The 19,134-nt window shown below is 38.1% G+C and overlaps 1 protein-coding gene across 5 annotated transcripts in view; it reads right to left on the bottom strand.

Annotated features, from left to right (window-relative positions):
* The window catches only part of LOC133523806 (tyrosine-protein phosphatase Lar), a 701,140-nt gene that overhangs the window by 649,778 nt on the left and 32,228 nt on the right, over window positions 1–19,134 (bottom strand). For all 5 annotated transcript variants that reach the window (XM_061859542.1, XM_061859541.1, XM_061859540.1 and 2 more), the window contains exon 2: window positions 9,256–9,300. In XM_061859542.1, the coding sequence (XP_061715526.1) occupies window positions 9,256–9,276 (21 nt within the window). In that variant the 5' untranslated portion in view covers window positions 9,277–9,300. The remainder of the gene's footprint in view (window positions 1–9,255; window positions 9,301–19,134) is intronic.

Consider the following 19,134-nt stretch of genomic DNA (forward strand, 5'->3'; position numbering starts at 1 on the left):
TCTGAAATAAATGTTTATTTAATTTAATTTAATTTAATTGTCGCAAAAAATAAATAAATAGTTAGATAGTATACCTATTAAGACATTGCATGATTAGTTTTAGCAATGATTGTGTTTTGACATGCTAGATGTAACGTTCCGTTGTTACTTGGCCAAATAAAGAAACTTGAACTTGAAACTATGTACCTATCTGTCATAATGAATTTGGATTTTTTATCCTTATTTTGATTTGATTTGATTACTTTTTGAGGTTAACTGAAAGTGATCTTTCATAGGGATGAGTTCGCCTTAGTTCTTTGAATTCTTATATGCGCTATAACATATTCTTGGTTCGAACAGTTAAATAATTTATTACTTACATGACAACAAAAATCTTATTGCAATTTTTTACGAAACCAGACTGTCATAATGAAAAATCATTAGGACAATTGAGCGCTAAGGAAGGTTGAACTCACAAGGTTATTTTTTATAATCTAAGGGATCCGTATTTACCGAACATAATTAGTTCGCTCGCATAGTTCACCCAATAAAATGTAGGTATTAATATTGTATTCACCGAACTGTGTGCGGTCTGTGGCGGGCACCGTGCCGTAAATATCTGGCCTGTTATGGTATATAGCAAGGCTTGCAGATAGTGCGGCGTGCGGCGCACGGCGTGCGTGCCACACCCCATTAATTAGGCACAGAGTGCTTCCGTGCATTTATCAATCCGTTTGCCGGCAACGCCTCGACTTGAATTTTAACCGCTATCCGTTAAAAGATAATGGGTTAACTTTTGATTTCCTATTTAAAATATTCAACATCATATTCGGAACGGATGCACCCGAAAATTAAATGTCATTCATTTTTACCGCAGATCGGAGTTCTACATGGAATGTAAATATTTATAAAAATATGATATATAAAATTAAAATATATATTTCATTCGGATTCGCATTTCAGAGTGACATTACATAGCAAAGTTAATTTCAAATGTAAAATCAACAAATTTTGATCGAATGACAAGAATTGTTAAGGTTCTATATAGTTTGGTATGATTTATTAATGTCTGTTAGTTAAAAGTTTTTTTTCTATTATATTTTTAAATTATTTAAAGTAGATTTGTTTGTAAACACATGAAGTCAGTTCGCGATTAAATCTAGTGCTGTATAGTCAACTGCTTGTATTTTTAATATTGTATTTGTATATTATATCATCGTCTAGTATCCACATCACAAGCCTTCTTGAGCTTATTGTGGGGCTTAGTAAATGTGTGTACCAAATACTTATTTTTTATTTAGTGCGTGTTTCTATAATAACAAGCTGTAACAACAGCTAAAACAACACTTGTACCGCACGACCGTATTAAGATAGTTAATAATCCACATCAGTCAACGGCTTGTACATGCCAAACTTAAAACCGACCTGAACCCTCGGAAGCCGAATTCATTTATAAACTCCGAAATGATCGGCTCCGGACCGGAGCCGTGCACCTGCGTCCGATCCGGGATTACCGGAAAACCGGACGGGATAAGTACTAAGATGCCGAAGCTGATAAATCACTGGTCATTAAGTTGGGTTGGAATTAGCATAGCGGAGTAGCTTTTGCCTCTGTTACATTTGTTTCTTAATTGCTTGGTTAACCACCCGGTAAGAAATCCTTCTTGGATGGTTTGTCGGTATTAGTTTTCTGGGGAAAAATGATTACTCGTGTATGTTCATATTTTTGGCATCTTTTGCATAAGCTACATTGGCCCTGGGGGATAAGTTCGTCTTTTGGGAACCTTTTGAACGCCACGCCTATCGCACGCGGCGCGTAATCGAGAATCTTGTCGGTACGCATGAAGGTTGATATTGGGCTGTAGCCGCGCACGTCATATGACGTATTTGGCGGTCAAAAGGTTAATTCAGTGCATGGACATATGTGTTATTGCATTGAAATTACACCAATAGTCATCAGGTTAATTTTAGCTACTGCTATACGATTTAATATGTTTCATTAGAACCTTCTATATCTGGTTTTCATGCCGGTAAAGGTAACGCTATATGCGTCAATGCATGTCATTGTATTTTTAGCAACACGCTATTAGATTTCACGGAATTGAATAAAAAATAAGTTTAAGAATAAACACAATGCAAATGAATATTTAACTAATGATTTTTAGCTAAATATTTGTTCTAATTACTAGATTATTTATTAAATAATAGCTGCCCGTGACTTTGTCTGCGTGGGATGATGATGATGATTGATAAACACTATCTTATGCAGGTCCTCCACTACCTTAAGATTGTCTGGAAGAGATCGCTCTTTAGCGATAAAACCGCCCGCCCTTGTCTACGTTGTTATCAGATTGGTGATAAAGAATATTTGTATTATTTTATTGTATCTCCATACCAAATTGCATCGTCATTTCTTTATGTACAACGAACCACAAGAAACATTATAAAATACTCGTACTATATTAAAAATTTATAAATAAAAAAATTGTCCCAAGTCGTGATCGCTTAGAAAGGTGCCCAGAAGGCTCGCTCCATTGCCCCCCTGGATAGCAGCAATTCTTACCACTGAGCGAAATACAGGCCAGCCCTCTGGTCACCCGAAGCCTTTATAAGGCGCTTTGCTAATTCAGTGTAAGGCCTGAGTAGACGCTCGAGTTGGGCGTGCAGCGTGGCGGGGCGTGCGGCGTGCATGTTAAACAAATGCTAACGTATAGGAGCGGCCTTAGTGCACGCTGCTCAAATCATTTGTGAGCCCGACGCCACGCTGCACGCCCCGCCGAACGCTCCGCTTCGAGCGTCCACTCAGGCCTTGCACTTATCGGCACGCGCTAGGCCCCACGGCCCTAGGATTTCAACCTTAAACGCCGCAAATATGAAGCTACTGCCAAGGTTGCATCAAAATCCGTTCAGCGGTTTAAGGGAGAAGAGGTTACACACCGGTAGATAATTAAGGATATATAATAAAAAACACGTATTATTTTTTTACAAATTCAATAAAAGTTGACAAAAATCGATTCAACGGAACGTCGCGACGAAAACTTGAAACGTTTTATCGCGTGCCTATTATCATTGCTTTTGTCGTTTTGTTTTCATAGTCCATTACCGAATTGCGGTTCATTTGCCCCCTACAAATAGATTACTATATTAAAGGTCCCCATTGATTATTTAACATTAGCAGACGCGTTAATGGTGGTGCCGTCCGGGGGAGGAAAGACGATAATAAAACTTCGAATGTCAAATGGTATTAGGAGCTTATGGTGTTATTCATGAACGTTTGTAATATCTACGGGTTATAATCTATTGATAAACGCTTGTCATAATCCGTAATTGTGACATTTCTGTTTGTTAGAATCAAAAAGAAGAACTTTCTTTCTTAGGAAGAAGAATATGGGAGAAAGTAAAACTCATAGACTCCGTTGGTTGGGCCACGTTGAGAGAATGGATGAAGATGGTATTCCACAAATAAGCACGAAGCGTTTCGCTTCAACATTCCTTATACGAACTGCCAAGGAGTGGAATGCCCTGCCCGAGTCTGTTTCCGCATGAGTACAATCTGAATGTCTTCAAGGCTAGAGTAAATATGTACCTAGTTAGTTACTGAGTTCTGTTACTTGATTTGCAACCTCTTTATTTCCGTTAAAACAAATGCTACCGAAAAAATCAAAATTAACATAATGCGGTGGATTTGTGAGCTATAATTATATACCACACATAACGCTTATCTCGTCGTATCTATAATGAATTGGGGCCTAAAAGAGAATCGTATCGCAGTAATTGCGTTGCACAAATGTGGGCACCCGCCAAACATGATTTTGAAGTTGCTTGAAAACCTAAAAATCATGTACCTGTAATTATGTACAGTTACATACACTATTTTATCTACACACATTATAAACTTTCTATGATATATTCACTAACCCAAATTACAGCCAACGTTGGTGCATTACTCTCTTGGCTGAACTCGCGGATATGTGGTGGCGTCACCGAAATATTTTTATCGCTCATTTTACACGCACCTTTTGCTATAGTTACTTTAAAAACAACAAAACATATTCATTTTATACTTAAAACTAATTAAAAGATAAACTGTACGTCAAATGTCACGCATTCGTAGTTTTTTTTAATTCAGAGATAAACTAGAGTCGGGGGCCTATTTTCGTATCATTCGATACAAACTAACAACAACAATTGACATTTCATTTCGAACAAAAAGGCATCTCGATTGGTATTAGAATAGAGGGCAAATCAAATTGTTTTTTTTTTCAGATATGTTCGAAATTCGAATGTATAACCAAATCGATTTTGATGTAGTTATGAAGCAATTACAACATCATCACAGATAAGAAATTTGTAGTAACAAAACAGTTTATCGTAATGTTGGCCATTATTTACGGATTATGAAGGCTTTTGAAGAGGGTTTATCATATGTGTTTAGATAAAATTGGAGTGTCGAGACAATTATTACTGGTTGAACGATACGTAGTAAATAAGTTTAGATATAGTTTTTGTAATTACCTGAATAAATAATAAATAAAATTTACCACATTTCGGAATATTTCTAAAAAGCGGTTGGTAAGGTGTTTTCACCAAACTTTCGAAATCAGTCGATATCTAAAATATTTTTTAATACATATTACAGGAGTTACAAAAAAATGGCGGAAATGAGTAAAAACCAAACGACAATGAAGAAATTAGCGACCGTCACTTGGCAAAGAATCCTAATCATAATAACTCTTGATCGTATCGCGTTCAGGCGACGAACAAAAGGCACCCTACAATGCCTCCCCCCATTTCTAGAAGTTGGCATTAAAAATACACAAGTTTCACAATAATGTATGACTATTCATAATGAACACTGCTATTATGATCCCATAGACAAAGGCCACCGCCATCACGCGCCGCGTTCCAAATGAAGTTGATATAAATATCACTGGCAGTCCTGTACTCGACGAAATAACAGTGCTATAGTAGAAAAAATATTTTTAACGCATCTTCGAGAAATTAGTTACAAAAAAATGTAGCGGAAATGAGTAAAACCCTAACGACAATGAAGGAATTAGCGACCGTCACTTGGCAAAGAATCCTAATCATAATAACTCTTGATCGTATCGCGTTCAGGCGACGAACAAAAGGCGCCCTACAATGGCGCCCGAGAGCGCTAACAAATTACGTACCCGCAGATAACTAGGCAATATTAAATCATAGTAATTTGTGGGAAGACGCGGCCCCTTTTCCGACGAGTTATCTTTCTAGGCCCCGGAGTACTGGCGTTATTGTTACTTTGTTGTGATAAGCTAATCAAGATAGGGATCGTAAATTAACTCGGGTATTCGTTTATTAAGACTGCTTAGTTAACAAATAAAGTTAGTAAAGTTTCAAAGTAATATAATTTTAAGAAAGTTTGCTGTAACTAAGACTAATCTTAGACCTTCAAACCGGCAATACTTTGTAAAACAGGTAAGAAATAATATATACAACCCAGAAACTGCTCAAATCTTCTCATTCCACAAATAGATATTCTGTGTCGGGGACGTGACGCATACGCCAGCTACCTTCAGAACCTAGAGAAATGAGTGTTCAGCGGTGGCAGCATGGTTCCATTTTTATCACTTGTCACTAAGCCCGTCACTTTCGCGCTTACATGCTTGCTAGAACCTGATAGACATGGTGACAAATGATAAAGAGCCATCCATATTAGCCCTACTCTACGTCTCATCAAACGTTATCATACCGATCGGCTTCTTAGCTCTATCCTATCCCAAGTGTTAATGCCCTTAATAATGCTTGACCCTTTACCATACATACAATACTCTTTCTATCTGGGGCCTATTTCTCGAATGGTATTAGGCTAATATTATTAGTATGGGGTGTCCAGTTCAGTTTCTTTATTGGTAAAAAATATTTTACAGGTCACACACGTACCTACATTTGAAATTGTAAGAGAAAAGTGTGGAATTAAAAGGAGTGAAATAAATAAAAATAGTTCGGTATAAGAAAACTCTTCCTTCCGTCGTAAAAACATTAACCTTCTTCGTTTGCTCAAAACATTTCTCGCCGAGTTTAACAGTGGCATCTTCAATAAATACTAGCTAATTTACTCACAACAGTGGCAACATGTTTTGAAATATTATCTTCTCAAACAGTATACAGGACATAAAACGATACAGCGCGAGCCAACTCGGCATGAAACTGCAATTTCGCCGCTCATAAACCAGGAGCGCGGCGCAATCGCATCTTTTCACTGGCTCCTTGCGCATTAGCAATTCTAACCATTGCAATAGTTGCTCGGAAATTGTAATACTTAGTCTTAATAAAGCCATTCGTAACGCTGAATATCCGGAGGCGTGAGCGCGACTCGCTCGAGGCGGAACCGACGCTGGATTTACGACATGGCTTTCACAGACCTATCCTGTCTAGTTTTGCTAGGAGCGCTAATTAAATAAAATATTTAAGTGTTTAGCTGTTGAAGGATTTAGAAGTCTTGATAAGCCCTGAAAATGGATATACATATTTGCAAAAACTCTTAAGTGCTACTTGTTTAAGTCCATTAAGTACATTCAATCTTTAGCGACACTTGCACCATCCCACTAACTCCGGGTTAACCGGTTAAAACGTTAACCTAGTGTCAAATTGTACTCGTAACCGGTTAACCCCGGGTTAGTGGGATGGTGCAAGTGGCGCTTAGTAAACTAGCACGTTGGTTTTACCTACGGCGGCGTGGCTTTATCTACAAATCTGTCAAGTCTAGTTGTGCTAGGAGCGCAAATAAAATAAAATATTTCGGTGTAAATATATTCATATTCATATAGCTGTTGAAGCTGTTGAAGGATATGGAAGTTTGCGAGGTCTGAATTTGGTATTGAAAGGCCAAAAGCATCGTGCCGATGAGGCCTTAAATCATTAGGCCGGCCCGCCCCCTTTTACCTGCTTTTAAGGATGCGATGCACGTGGCAATTCGCAACATTAGCATATTATCGATTGACTGAACTTATTATAATTATTGGTTCAGGTTAGTTTTACACTCATTCTTACAAAAGCATTAATAAATACAGACTTCCGTTACGATGTTATGTTAAAGAGAAATATAAATTTAAATGGCGTCGGCGTCCAGTCAACTCTATGGCAAATGGCGTCGCTGCGCAGTTGCGCCAACGTTGCGTCGAGCAGCAGCCATAGATTCGAATAGACGCCGATGCTCGGGAGACGCTAGTGTGCGGTGGCTCAGTGTCATGTTTCTCGCTTACCGCCTCGATCTTCTGTTAACGTCGAACGCTGCGTTCAGCGTCATTTTGTATGGGAAGATATTTGTAGAGGATATCTCTACTATTATACATGCGAAAGTAACTTTTGTACTAGTATTAGTAGTAGTAGTATTAGTAGTAGTTAGTAGTAGTAGTAGTATAGTAGTAGTAGTAGTATAGTAGTAGTAGTAGTAGTATAGTAGTAGTAGTAGTATAGTAGTAGTAGTTTTAACTGTGTAGTCTGTCTATCTGTCTGTTACCTCTTCAAGCTTAAGCCGCTGAGCCGATTTGCATGGTATGGAGATAGTTTGAGGTCCGGGGAAGTACATAGGGTAGTTTTTATCAATCATCATCATAACCCACGTTCCAAACCCACATTTTCTATTTCCTCCTGTGGCACACAGTATGCTAAAAACTCTTTCTTTAGACGCACTTGTTATTCGTATAATGAATCTCTTAACGATATAGATATTTTTGTTCATAGTTTGTCCGTGTTCGAGAACAAATTTCGGCAAATTATGTTTTTTAGAAATTGATCAATTTGGTTCCAGTCATATTTTTCATAGTTTTGTATGTTTTGTCTTTCCCATCACGGAACAATGGTGTTCCGGACCTTTGGGAGGCGTGCGCGGAGCCGAAGCCAACACGTAGAGGCCCCTTTGGCACTTTAATGAAATGTAAGGGGTACACCGAGCGGATGCTGCCCTTGCCCGTGTCATGGGACGCACGCAGAGGCAGCATCCGCCAGGGTGTAAAGACTATTTGCGAGTTGATGACTCTATATATGTTTTGTTTGTTATTGTTACTTTGCTTGCATGTAGTACACAACTAAACCGGTAATTTATAATTGCGTAATTTACATTTCTATGTCATAGTTTTCTTAGTAACGCAGGAAACTTTAGGCCTATTTTTAGTTCATTTACTTTAGATATATTTGTAAAAGGCTGTTTGCTTTCTAAATAAATTTAAAAAAAAAAACCACGGAAATGAACTCGCGGACAGAAGCTAATAAACAGAGTAGCGTTCCATGACTTTACATGTATTTTCCGATTTTGACCAAATAAATACCTCAAGCAGTAAATAAAATTGAATAACTTTTTTATTCGTTTAAATATCAAACATTCAGCTCGATACCTTTCAAAAAGCCACAACAGAGTTTAATGCAAAACCCTCTCTATAGTTAATTAATGAACTGATACCCAGCAATATGAGAGCGGAACTGTTTCTATAAATTACCCGGTTATTGCCTGAGGACAATGGACACAGTGCCAGTAGGCCGCCATGTGCAATCTTTTAACATATTTTAAAAGCAAACGCCCGTGCCAAAATATTTTAATTCGGCACTTATGTAGCGGGGCTTGAATGTAACGTGAAATTGTGCGGGCAGTCCGTATAGGGCATTAAATTAAGCCTTTCTGCGAGCTTTTAAGTGAGGTATATTTTTGTAAGCACTCCATAGAACTGCTCCTGTATATTTATGCAAAATGCATTAGCGGTATTAGGTACAGATGCCAGCCGCCGTTGCCCCATTGGAAATTTAATCCCAACGGTTTTCACATATAGTTTTTCGTTATCTTAATGATACTTGTGTATTCGAATAATGTTTAAAAAACATTCCATCGTATTTAGAATGTCTCTATTAAATAACTCTATACTTAAAACACACTGCTAAAATTACGAAATCACTAGCGACATCTCACGGGGGGTGGTTGTACTAGCAAGCTCGTTTAGCCATTTATGCGGACTCGTTGCCTTTCATCAAAATACGTTGAAAAGCGCCATCTGACATTACAAACCACTTACGAGTTAGTTCAAGAACAGTCACAGGCGCCATCTAGTAAACATTCCAGGTTCTACGTAGTCTAAGCTACCAGCCAGGATAATAGCTCGCTGTATTCGCCGGGTGGGAGTCACGATTCCCGTGTTGATAACCACGAAATTCAGTAGATGGCGCTACGAATCAAAAATGTATAGCACGAGTAAAGCAAATAAATACTGGTTTTAAGTAAGTTTATTATCGGTACTGTTTACTTACGGATATGGTTTCGGTTCCCATTCTGTTTGTAACGGGAACTATTGTCTGTAACAAAACATACTAATGGTAAATATAATCTCTTATTGTTTAAACAGCTGTAATGAAATCCCTTAGGATTTCATTTTAGTGGTATCTTTTTTTTAAATAAGATTACTATAAGAATTCGCTATATTAGTGGTAATTAAACTAAAACCAAACGTACAAAAACTAGTGGCTCTGTCAGCTATAAGTAGACCTCGCGAGAGTAACTTAACTGAATAGATGTATGTCTCCGCCATTTTGGAAAAATCGTAAAAACAGAATTGACAAAGAAATACTATTAGATCATCGAACCTGCTCACAACATTTCACGAGAATCGGTTGAGAATTGCGACCTGTATTAAAGGAGAACATACGAAAGCTTTTTTTCAAAGCTTAAACAGAGCCCTTCGCTAAGGGCCGGTACAGACGGACTACAACTCGACTGCAACTTGTATGGGAACTGCATGCCGACTGCACTCCAACTGCAACGTCGACGTGCAGTTCCCATACAAGTTCCAGTCGAGTTGCAGTCCGTCTGTACCGGCCCTAACGCGGTAAATAAGGGAAAAATAGTAATTAATCCTCACAATTCCCAATTAGCTACAGTACACCCCATCCAAACTAAAGGTTTAATTATACCACCTATTATAGTTCAAGTGCTATCTCGGGGTAAAATTCTCACGCTAATTACTCAGTAAATGATAAATGATACTTGCAAATTAATGCTCACGTGAGACCCGAGTGTTCTCTTTCACTCATATCTCCTTCAATCGTTAATGAAATAACAACCTTAACGATTAATAAATAAAGCTCGTTATTAACCAAACTACTACTACTACTACTAAACTTAAGGACTTAATGCGGTTGACAATATCTCATTCCATTGTTACTGAAAAAGCAAACTTATTGATTAAGAAATAAAGCTCATTATAAAGGAAGCTAAGTAGTGAATGCGTTTGACAATCGATTTCCACATCTCGTCAAATGAGCCAGTAACCGAAAGGGCGTATGTGCCAAACGTCTTCGAACATTATAAGTCGATTTCGTTCTTAATTCAAGTTTGAACCGACATTTGAAAAGCCCCATCTGGTTGAATCTTTTATGATTCATCATCGGTATATTTATTGTCGTCGTAAAGCCAGAATAATCTTGAGATGTTGTTCCGTCCGTCTGTTTTATGAAATCCAAGACTCCAAGAGATTACGTCAGTTGCATGAAAGAATTCTAATTTGGAATGCTTCATGCCGATTCTGGTATGACTATTTGAAATGATTTTGATTTCGTTTTGATACGAAATTTAATTGGGTCATCAGAATTCATCGCGCCAAAAAGTGCCAGCGTAATGCCTTATGAAATTTCTTCAGAATTTTTTTTTTTTTTTTTTCATTTATTTAGAACACATTCACATATACAAATGGATTTGAAGTACAATGTAGAGTACTTAACATACTTAAGAGTCATAGACCTGGAGGTTCATTATTAAGTACATAATGTTAACATACATACCAACAGCATAAAGAAAATGAAATCATGAAATCATGAGCCATACTTAAATTCTATTTACTAGTCATCAGAGGAGAAAAAAAAAATACAATAAGTAGGCAAGAATTAAGCGTAAGCCGCTATCTCTGATTGATCACGTGATCACGGTCAAGTTCATATCAATAAGACGAAAATCATATCAAATTGACGTAAGGCGATCGTTTTCCATGCAAGCGTAATCCCCATTCTCCCCTCTGGATATTGACGTTATGGAGAATATTTTTACACAATTCATTGTATATTTCATATTCATTGGTGTAATATTAATAAGTATGTCAGTCAAATCACAATTCATTAAAATAATTATCATCAAAAAAAGAGTAAAATAAAAACAATAAATAACACATAATAAATAATCAATATAATTCACCCCATTTTATATCACCCATGGTTGTCCCTTCGTTTTGACTTTATTCGATTTTTTTATTAAATAGGTATTATACGATTTAGGAGCTACAAACAAATTCCACATAAAAGCCTACCCAAGTAGCATTTTACTCCATTTAAGAGAGTACACATTTAGTTCCCAGGTGTACTTGAAGCATTATTACAGTTCACTCGTGATGTATAAGCTGCATTATTGCGATTAATAACACCTATACCTGTCTAAGGGACTTATAGGAGGGTAGAGTTATACTTTTATACGACTGTTGGTGTTATAATACTCTAACAACTATCCTTTAGTCAGCCGTCTGACTAAGAGCATTATAGGAGGGTAGAGATACGGCAACCGCTGTTTAACAGCCTACTTGTACGATGTTGTAGAGCTAGCATTTTAATAGAACACACATGGTCATTTATAAAGCCAAAAGCTGTTATGTTTACTTGTTTGAGACTGTTATACAGCTAGTAGCTGTAGTAGGACTTGTTTGTGATCATTAAAATAACCTTTTTTTACTAGCTGTACAGAAGTGTTTAAATGGTTCGCATGTGCACTGTAGGCTGTTAAAAGGATTATATGTGTTGTCCATTAACATCAATAGCAGTTTATTTGTCCACAAGTACTACTCTAATTTGCTGTAAGCTGAAAATGAATGTGAATGTGATATTCTATTACACTTATCCCACAAGCTGTGTGTTTATATTACGTCGCGTGCAAAAATTTCTGAAAATGAATAACAAACCTTGGAAAATAAGAGCGAGAACCGGTGGAAGAAGAAAGGATCTCTAAAATTTCAGTATATTGAAAGAATTATACGATGATACACAATTGACCTAAACTACATCTTAAAGCTGTACATTAGTTCACATTAGAATAAATTTATAGACATTGGCTCTGTAGTGGTACAAATGTGGGACTTTATATAGGTAACAGCATTCTAACAGAACACATGTGAACCTATTATACGCTCACCGCATTAAATTGGAGTTATATCAGTTCACATAACCGTATTTCATTTCCACCATTTTGTTCTGCGTAACCTAAAATATTTACCAAATAAATCTCCAAAATTATCATGCAAATTTATCACAAAATACGCAGATAGAGCGATTGAGTTTTGGTTTCATGCTATAATTAATTACCGTAGTATAATTATAATGCCAATATAATGTCAAAAACTGAAAATTGTTGATTTCCTCTCAGCCAGTTTTAAATATTTTAAAATGAATATCGCGTTTTTACAGAGGCGCGTGAATATTTTAGCTGTAAATATGTATACATTTCACGATAAACTTGCATTCCCATAGCATTTAACATTATTAAGAATTTAAAACAGGTACTTTACCGCGTGTTATCATAAAATTTATCCAAAGGATATCCGCCGGTGTTTCTGATGGCACACAAAAAACCAAACTTAATGAGGAATAAATAAAATAAAGAAATATAATGGACCCACGTGAATTTTAGGTAGCACTGGAGTACTTTTGTCGGATTTTATAACTGTGATAGCTGTGTATTTAGCCACTTGTTACTCTTTATTACACTCATGTACGTTGTATGGTTCACACTGCGTCCCATATAGTGCCATTAGTCAGCCTTAAGTCCGATGTTACTACTTAAACTGCTATTATAATGCTATTATACTGCTAATGTACAGCCATAGTGAACTTAAGGCTGTCTAATTTGTGCCCAAACTGGTTCTATAAGAGCATTATAGCAAGCTATACAGCTCTTATACAGCTGACTTACACAGCTTGTGGAGTACATGTGAACGACTAGACATCTCATATAGAACCCCGAATGCTACTTGGGATACTTACTACTAAAAAAATCCTGTTTCTTTTTGTCAGCTATTCAACTGCGGTTAATATACGTCAAATTGCGTAAAAATATTTTTCTATCATGTTAATATCCAAAGACAATGGGGGATTACGTTTTTACAGTCGCTATCAGATATAACGGAGCGGCCGAGGTGCTAAAAAAATCTGAACCTAACGCGTTGACAATTTAGAGGCGTGTTCAGATATTTGTGAGCGCCTTAGCCGCCCCGATACATCTCATCGCGACTGTACGTGAAGCAGCGGTCAGGCGTCATTCCATTTCAAACCAACTGACTGACCTGATAAATGCAAATGAAGATTCAAAATACAATGGAATTGAAGGCCTTTTTATTAGGACTCAGGACAGAATCGGCCATGTTGGAATCGTTTCATAACGCGTGCGTCAGTGCGGAAATGCTTTTCATAATTGACAATAGCTTCCTTTTCTCCCTAGGCCGTTTAGCAGACGATTCAATTATTTAATTAGGACAAACGGACGTTTCCTTGAGATTAAGCAGACACATTTGTGAATACCTCTCGCAACGAATTATTGTCCCTATGACAGTTTCTCCGAGTCTCTTTTGGATGGGCTTAACTTAAAAAATAATTCAAGAAATATGTTTTACCGTTTTTTATCACTTAATATCATAGGTATATTAGGCATAACTGTCATATCGTCGCTGTTCTACATATGAATCTTCCAGTTAATTAAACACAGGCCCACGAGACGAACGTATGAAATGGCCATGAAACATAATTTTCAATCAAGCATATATTTACTAGCCAAAATACGATACAAATGACTAACCTACTGATTTGTCAAACTAGGTTAGAGTAGTCTGAGGTTACTGACCGGTATTATCACTGGTACCACCTAAAGTAGCCTTACCACGACTGCCAAAGCAGTGTCAAACTAACATATTATATTCGCTAACGTCTGCATTACTGACTTTCTATACAGCTCGCTTACTTACTGTAAAGTAAGTTCCGCACACGCTAGCGAATGTTCGCCGTGAAGGTGATGGACGTATTATCCAGTGGAAACTAGATTACCTACATGCACTAGGTTACATTCGGCAGAGATATACTAAAGGAGAGCAAACTAAAGGACGTCTACCTTAAAGATGTCCTGTTCTGCAAGAAAACAAGAGACTCGAGGAGAATAATGTGGAATTGCCGCCGGGACAGTAACCCGCAGCTTCGACCCCAGGGAATTGCGCTGAATGAACTTGGAAGGCAATAAGCCCGTCTGTTTCGGGTCGGGACAACATCATCCTAGAGTCAACGCTTGACAGGCTGACACCGCTGACATGTTTGAGAGATGCCCACCAACTGGACCGGGCCGGAATACATTTCACTACAACTACACTTCATGCAAAAAAATCGTGTAACTATTCGGGGCCCGAGCAAGCGGGAGGGTGTAAACGTGGGGGTAAGGGCCCGTGGGGATCAATTTGCTTCCTCCGGATCTCATGTGTGAACTATATGTCAAAGGATTTTTCAATTGATTAGCTTTTATACAGTAGTTGTATCTCCATATTTTTCTAAAACGCATCGTCACTGAATTAAGGTAATTTTCCCTTACGAAGATATTGTTCTTGAGACACGTCATGTGAGGGGTGTCTGCAAATGTTTCAAAAACTACTAGGGGAGAGAACAGAACCACCCTTGGTTTGTAAAACCATCCCCTTTAGGTGTAATGGAGGGGTGTGTGCCGTGTGTGAAAATGTAGAAATACGCGTTTTTGTCATGTGACACTTGCATTACACATAACCGCATGAGGTCTGATGTTTGAATTTGCAATTTCTGCTTGAGAATACCTAAAGTAATCTGAGCGGCTGTGCGTGAAGTGTAAAAATCTGTATTCAAACCCTTTACTAGTTTGCCTTCAACGAAAAGCTTAGAATTTTGTGACAATCTTCCTAAACCTACAAAAGAAGCGTAAAACCAACCAACTAAATTAACCTCCAAAATCCCGACTATGGTCCAAAACTGTCTCGAATATCGTTCAGGTGTAAATATTATGTGAATGTCGCAGTTCTAATGCATAACATATTAAGGAAGAACTCACGCAAACCCATAAAAAGATTGGTATTGACAATTTATTGTTGAACTTGTGCACCATAGATTTAGTACTGGACTTAGGTGATTTTACGGAACTGAAATGTGAAATCCTTGATCCGCATCATGTTCCGTTTAAACCATAAAGCCTACAGAAAAAAAGGTAGGCGAATGTGATTACATTATACAAGTTTAACGTAAAATCGTTTAAAAAAAGGCTCACAAAGGATGTTGCGCCAAAATACCAATGACACGCTTTTGTGCTCGCCAAAAACCGTAAATATTTTGTTATTTAAAGCGAGCGTAATTGGACGTATCATAGGCAAATGTTGAATACAAATTTTACATACAATACTTTCTTGAATTTAATTGAAGATACCTGTCAGTTCTTTTCGATTACGTTTAACGTCCTTATAATGAAGCTAAGATTAAAAACACCATCCGAGAAGAAAAAAATTATCGTTTGTGAACAAAAAGTTGTGTGATCGTTTCTTATATCTACATATGACCGCGGCTGGCAAAACGTCCCACTTTGTCGCTTGCCGTAAAGACGAGATTTGCTTGTATCTTTATACGAATAACCTGTCAAGACGTCCTTATGGCAAGCGACAAAGTAGGACGTTTTGTCGGCCGCGGTAACACATTATTTAAGTTTCAATTGGCGTTTTCTATAAACGATTTTCACTCGGCTAGGCCTCCATAACAAGACAAGTGTCCCATTTGTTCGCGTCCGTATAGTAACTTCATACAAATAGGATTACCCAATATCCCGCTAGATGGCGCTGAACCGGCCGCGTGGATTCGTACATCTCGCTAACGAAATTCTTATCGGGTTTGTTTGTAAGGATTAGTAATCAATTTTAATATATTATGAGTTTAAATTAATTTATGCGGATTATTCTGGCCTGCTTTATTTTCCATGTTAAAAAATAAATACACATTGTTGTATTTGAGAATGCAAATAATTGTTTCGATCCTTCTCGTGTCAAGGAAGCTCTTTTTGAACGAGTTAGGGATACGCCATGTAGGTACCTATGTTCTATGTTATGATGGATGAGTCTGCGGGTGGAAAGTTTAGACAAGGTCTGCCCGAGTGCCCGTGTATTATTATACTATTACGAATAATATACGTAATAGTATATAGTCTTATACTTATTACATGAGCAGACATTGTCTCAAAGATAGCAGACGGGGTCGGCCATGTCAACGCTCTTTTAACGGGTGTGTGCATTGTAAGCTCGCCTTGACCTGTCAACGTTCAGTCAACGCCCAACGGCAATGCACTTAATTTTTTGAACTAACCTTAAAGGTCTTCGCACACTATATCAATTCCACACCAACTCAACTCACTTTTGGTTCAGCTTAGTGGACGACGAGTGGACGACGCGTAGACCACCCGACAGTACTTAAATGTTAAACATTGTACTGTAGGACATACAAGATAAGGCTTTAATTTCAATATTTAATTTTGAGTCGAGTGGCTGTTGAGTTGTAATAGTGTGCTAAGACCTTAACCAAGTTAAAAATACTTATTGCACACCTCAAATAACGCTTTTAGTGACGGAGGTAGGGCTCATAGTCATTATACTCGTAGCAGCCCAATTCAAGAGGTTTCAGAAATCAGAATTACGTTGAATAAGCTGACAGCAGATTAAAACATATTTATGATTTATATTCAGATTATAATTTATAATCAAGTGCAAATTGCGCGCTTCAAATGAATTTTTACCCTACAGCAGTTTTACCCTATTTACACAACTTGAATTGCGGCCCACAGACACTGAATGCACAAACAGCTTAATAAAATTTATTCTCCGACCTAACCAGAGCTGGAAGCCGGGTCAGGGGGCTAATTGCACAATAACTCTGAAATTGCAATTAGTTTATGACTCTAAAATTAGTCATTATCAGCTTGGAACTAGCACACGCATTACAACTGTGAGTGGGCCGGTAAACTTAATACGCTGCAACAGTCTTCTCGAGTTAGCAAGATAAAACTAAAACAGTTTTACGAGCTAAGTTACGAGGAGAAAATTACAAGTCTTTGCTAGAAATAACATGAGTTTCCACAAAAAAATCTCTAAAAAGAAGACCGATTCGACAGAATGATTAGGGTCTAAAAAACTGTTTTGAGGACTCTTAGACTCAAGAGTTTACTGCACTACGCCAGCGACAGTCCTACAAGAAAGAGTAAATACTTTTAGGGCGGCACTGAGCTTAAGATCATTAATTTACTGTTGGCTATCTGCCACCATGTGAATGATACACTATTCGTTTGTTTTAACACATATACCGTTACGAGCAGAAAATATTCCAGCTGCGATCGCGCTATTACGTGCATAAAAGCTCATTTGTGGTGCGCGTGCCGCGACTGCTGCACGCTGTTGGAAATGGAAACTATCGAGCGCGGAGTTCTGGCTGATGGGTGTGGTATTTCGGCGGATTCGAGGGAACCTGCCGAATCCTACACCAGAATAGGTGAAGCAATAGAAAACTGTGTCAATAATATTTTATTATTGTATGTATCTAAGTTTGTAATCAATGGGCCTTAGTTGCCTATATAAATGATGTTTAAGAGCCCTTAATCCTTGGAGCGTTCTCCGATTTCACGAAATAACGCTCGATAGATGGCGTTGGCGCTCGGTACGCGAGCGCCGGCAACGCGACGCGCGTTTCAATGCAGACTAGAATAATCTTGATAGTTTTCAATATAATTTCAAGCAACATTAATTTTAGTGTCATATGATATCATATGGGCACTCTTTATTTTATTTTATATGCACAGTAGTTTTTTTTATGTACACTACTACTAAGTGTACAGACTACAGAGTGTACTATAACCCTTGCTCTTTATTCTGTCTCTTTCACACCAATGGAAAATGAAGAAGTTAGTAAATGACTGCAGGTATAAATAAAGTATATTAGTGCGATAGAGAGACAGATAGTGTTTCGTTGTCGTATCGTAAACGATTGGCATGTTGGCCACACACTTGCTTGGTGCCAAAATACCAATCGTTTGCGTATATTAGTGCGATAGAGAGACAGTAGTGTTTCGTTGTCGTATCGTAAACGATTGGCATGTTGGCTACGCACCCATGATACCTAGCCAAGAAGCCAATCGATTGCGCATATTAGTGCGATAGAGAGACAGATAGTGTTTCCTTGTCGTATCGTAAACGTTTGGCATGTTGGCTACGCACCCATGCTGCCCAGCCAAGATGCCAATCGTTTGTGCATATTAGTACGAGAGAGAGACTGATAGTGTTTCGTTGTCGTATCGATTGGCATGGTGGCTACGCACCCATGCTGCCTAGTCAAGATGCCAATCGTTTGCGCACATTAGTGCTATAGAGTTTCAGTGTTATTTGAAATCACGTTAGGGTTTGTATTATTATTTATGACCCGAATGAAGTCCATCCAGGTTCTTATGATGGAGTCAGGAGTTGGTCACCAGAACTCCTAATCTACTCATTATAATTCCATCGTGCTTGGGCTCAAAAGATTTGCCCTGACGAACACCATCGATCTAGATGAGGTCCAGGGTCTCATGACGGAGTCAGGAGTTGGTCACCAGAACTCCCCAGAACTCCTAATCTACTCATCATAACTCCATCGAGTTTGGGCTCAATAGATTTACCCTGATGAGCACCATCAATCTAGATGAAGTCCAGGGTCTCATGATGGAGTCAGGAGTAGGTCACTAGAACTCCTAATCTACTCATTATAATTCCATCGTGTTTGGGCTCAAAAGATTTGCCCTGACGAGTACCATCGATCTAGATGAAGTCCAGGGTCTCATGATGGAGTCAGGAGTTGGTCACCAGAACTCCTAATCTACTCATTATAATTCCATCGTGTTTGGGCTCAATAGATTTGCCCTCACGAGCACCATCAATCTAGATGATGTTCAGGGTCTCATGATGGAGTCAGGAGTTGGTCACTAGAACTCCTAATCTACTCATTATAATTCCATCGTGTTTGGGCTCAAAACGATGGAAAATAAGATTAGGAGTTCTAGTGACAAACTCCTGACTCCATCATGAGACCCTGGAC

The sequence above is a fragment of the Cydia pomonella genome, chromosome 12 (assembly GCF_033807575.1).
Source record: "Cydia pomonella isolate Wapato2018A chromosome 12, ilCydPomo1, whole genome shotgun sequence".
NCBI classification, from domain to species: Eukaryota; Metazoa; Arthropoda; class Insecta; order Lepidoptera; family Tortricidae; genus Cydia; species Cydia pomonella.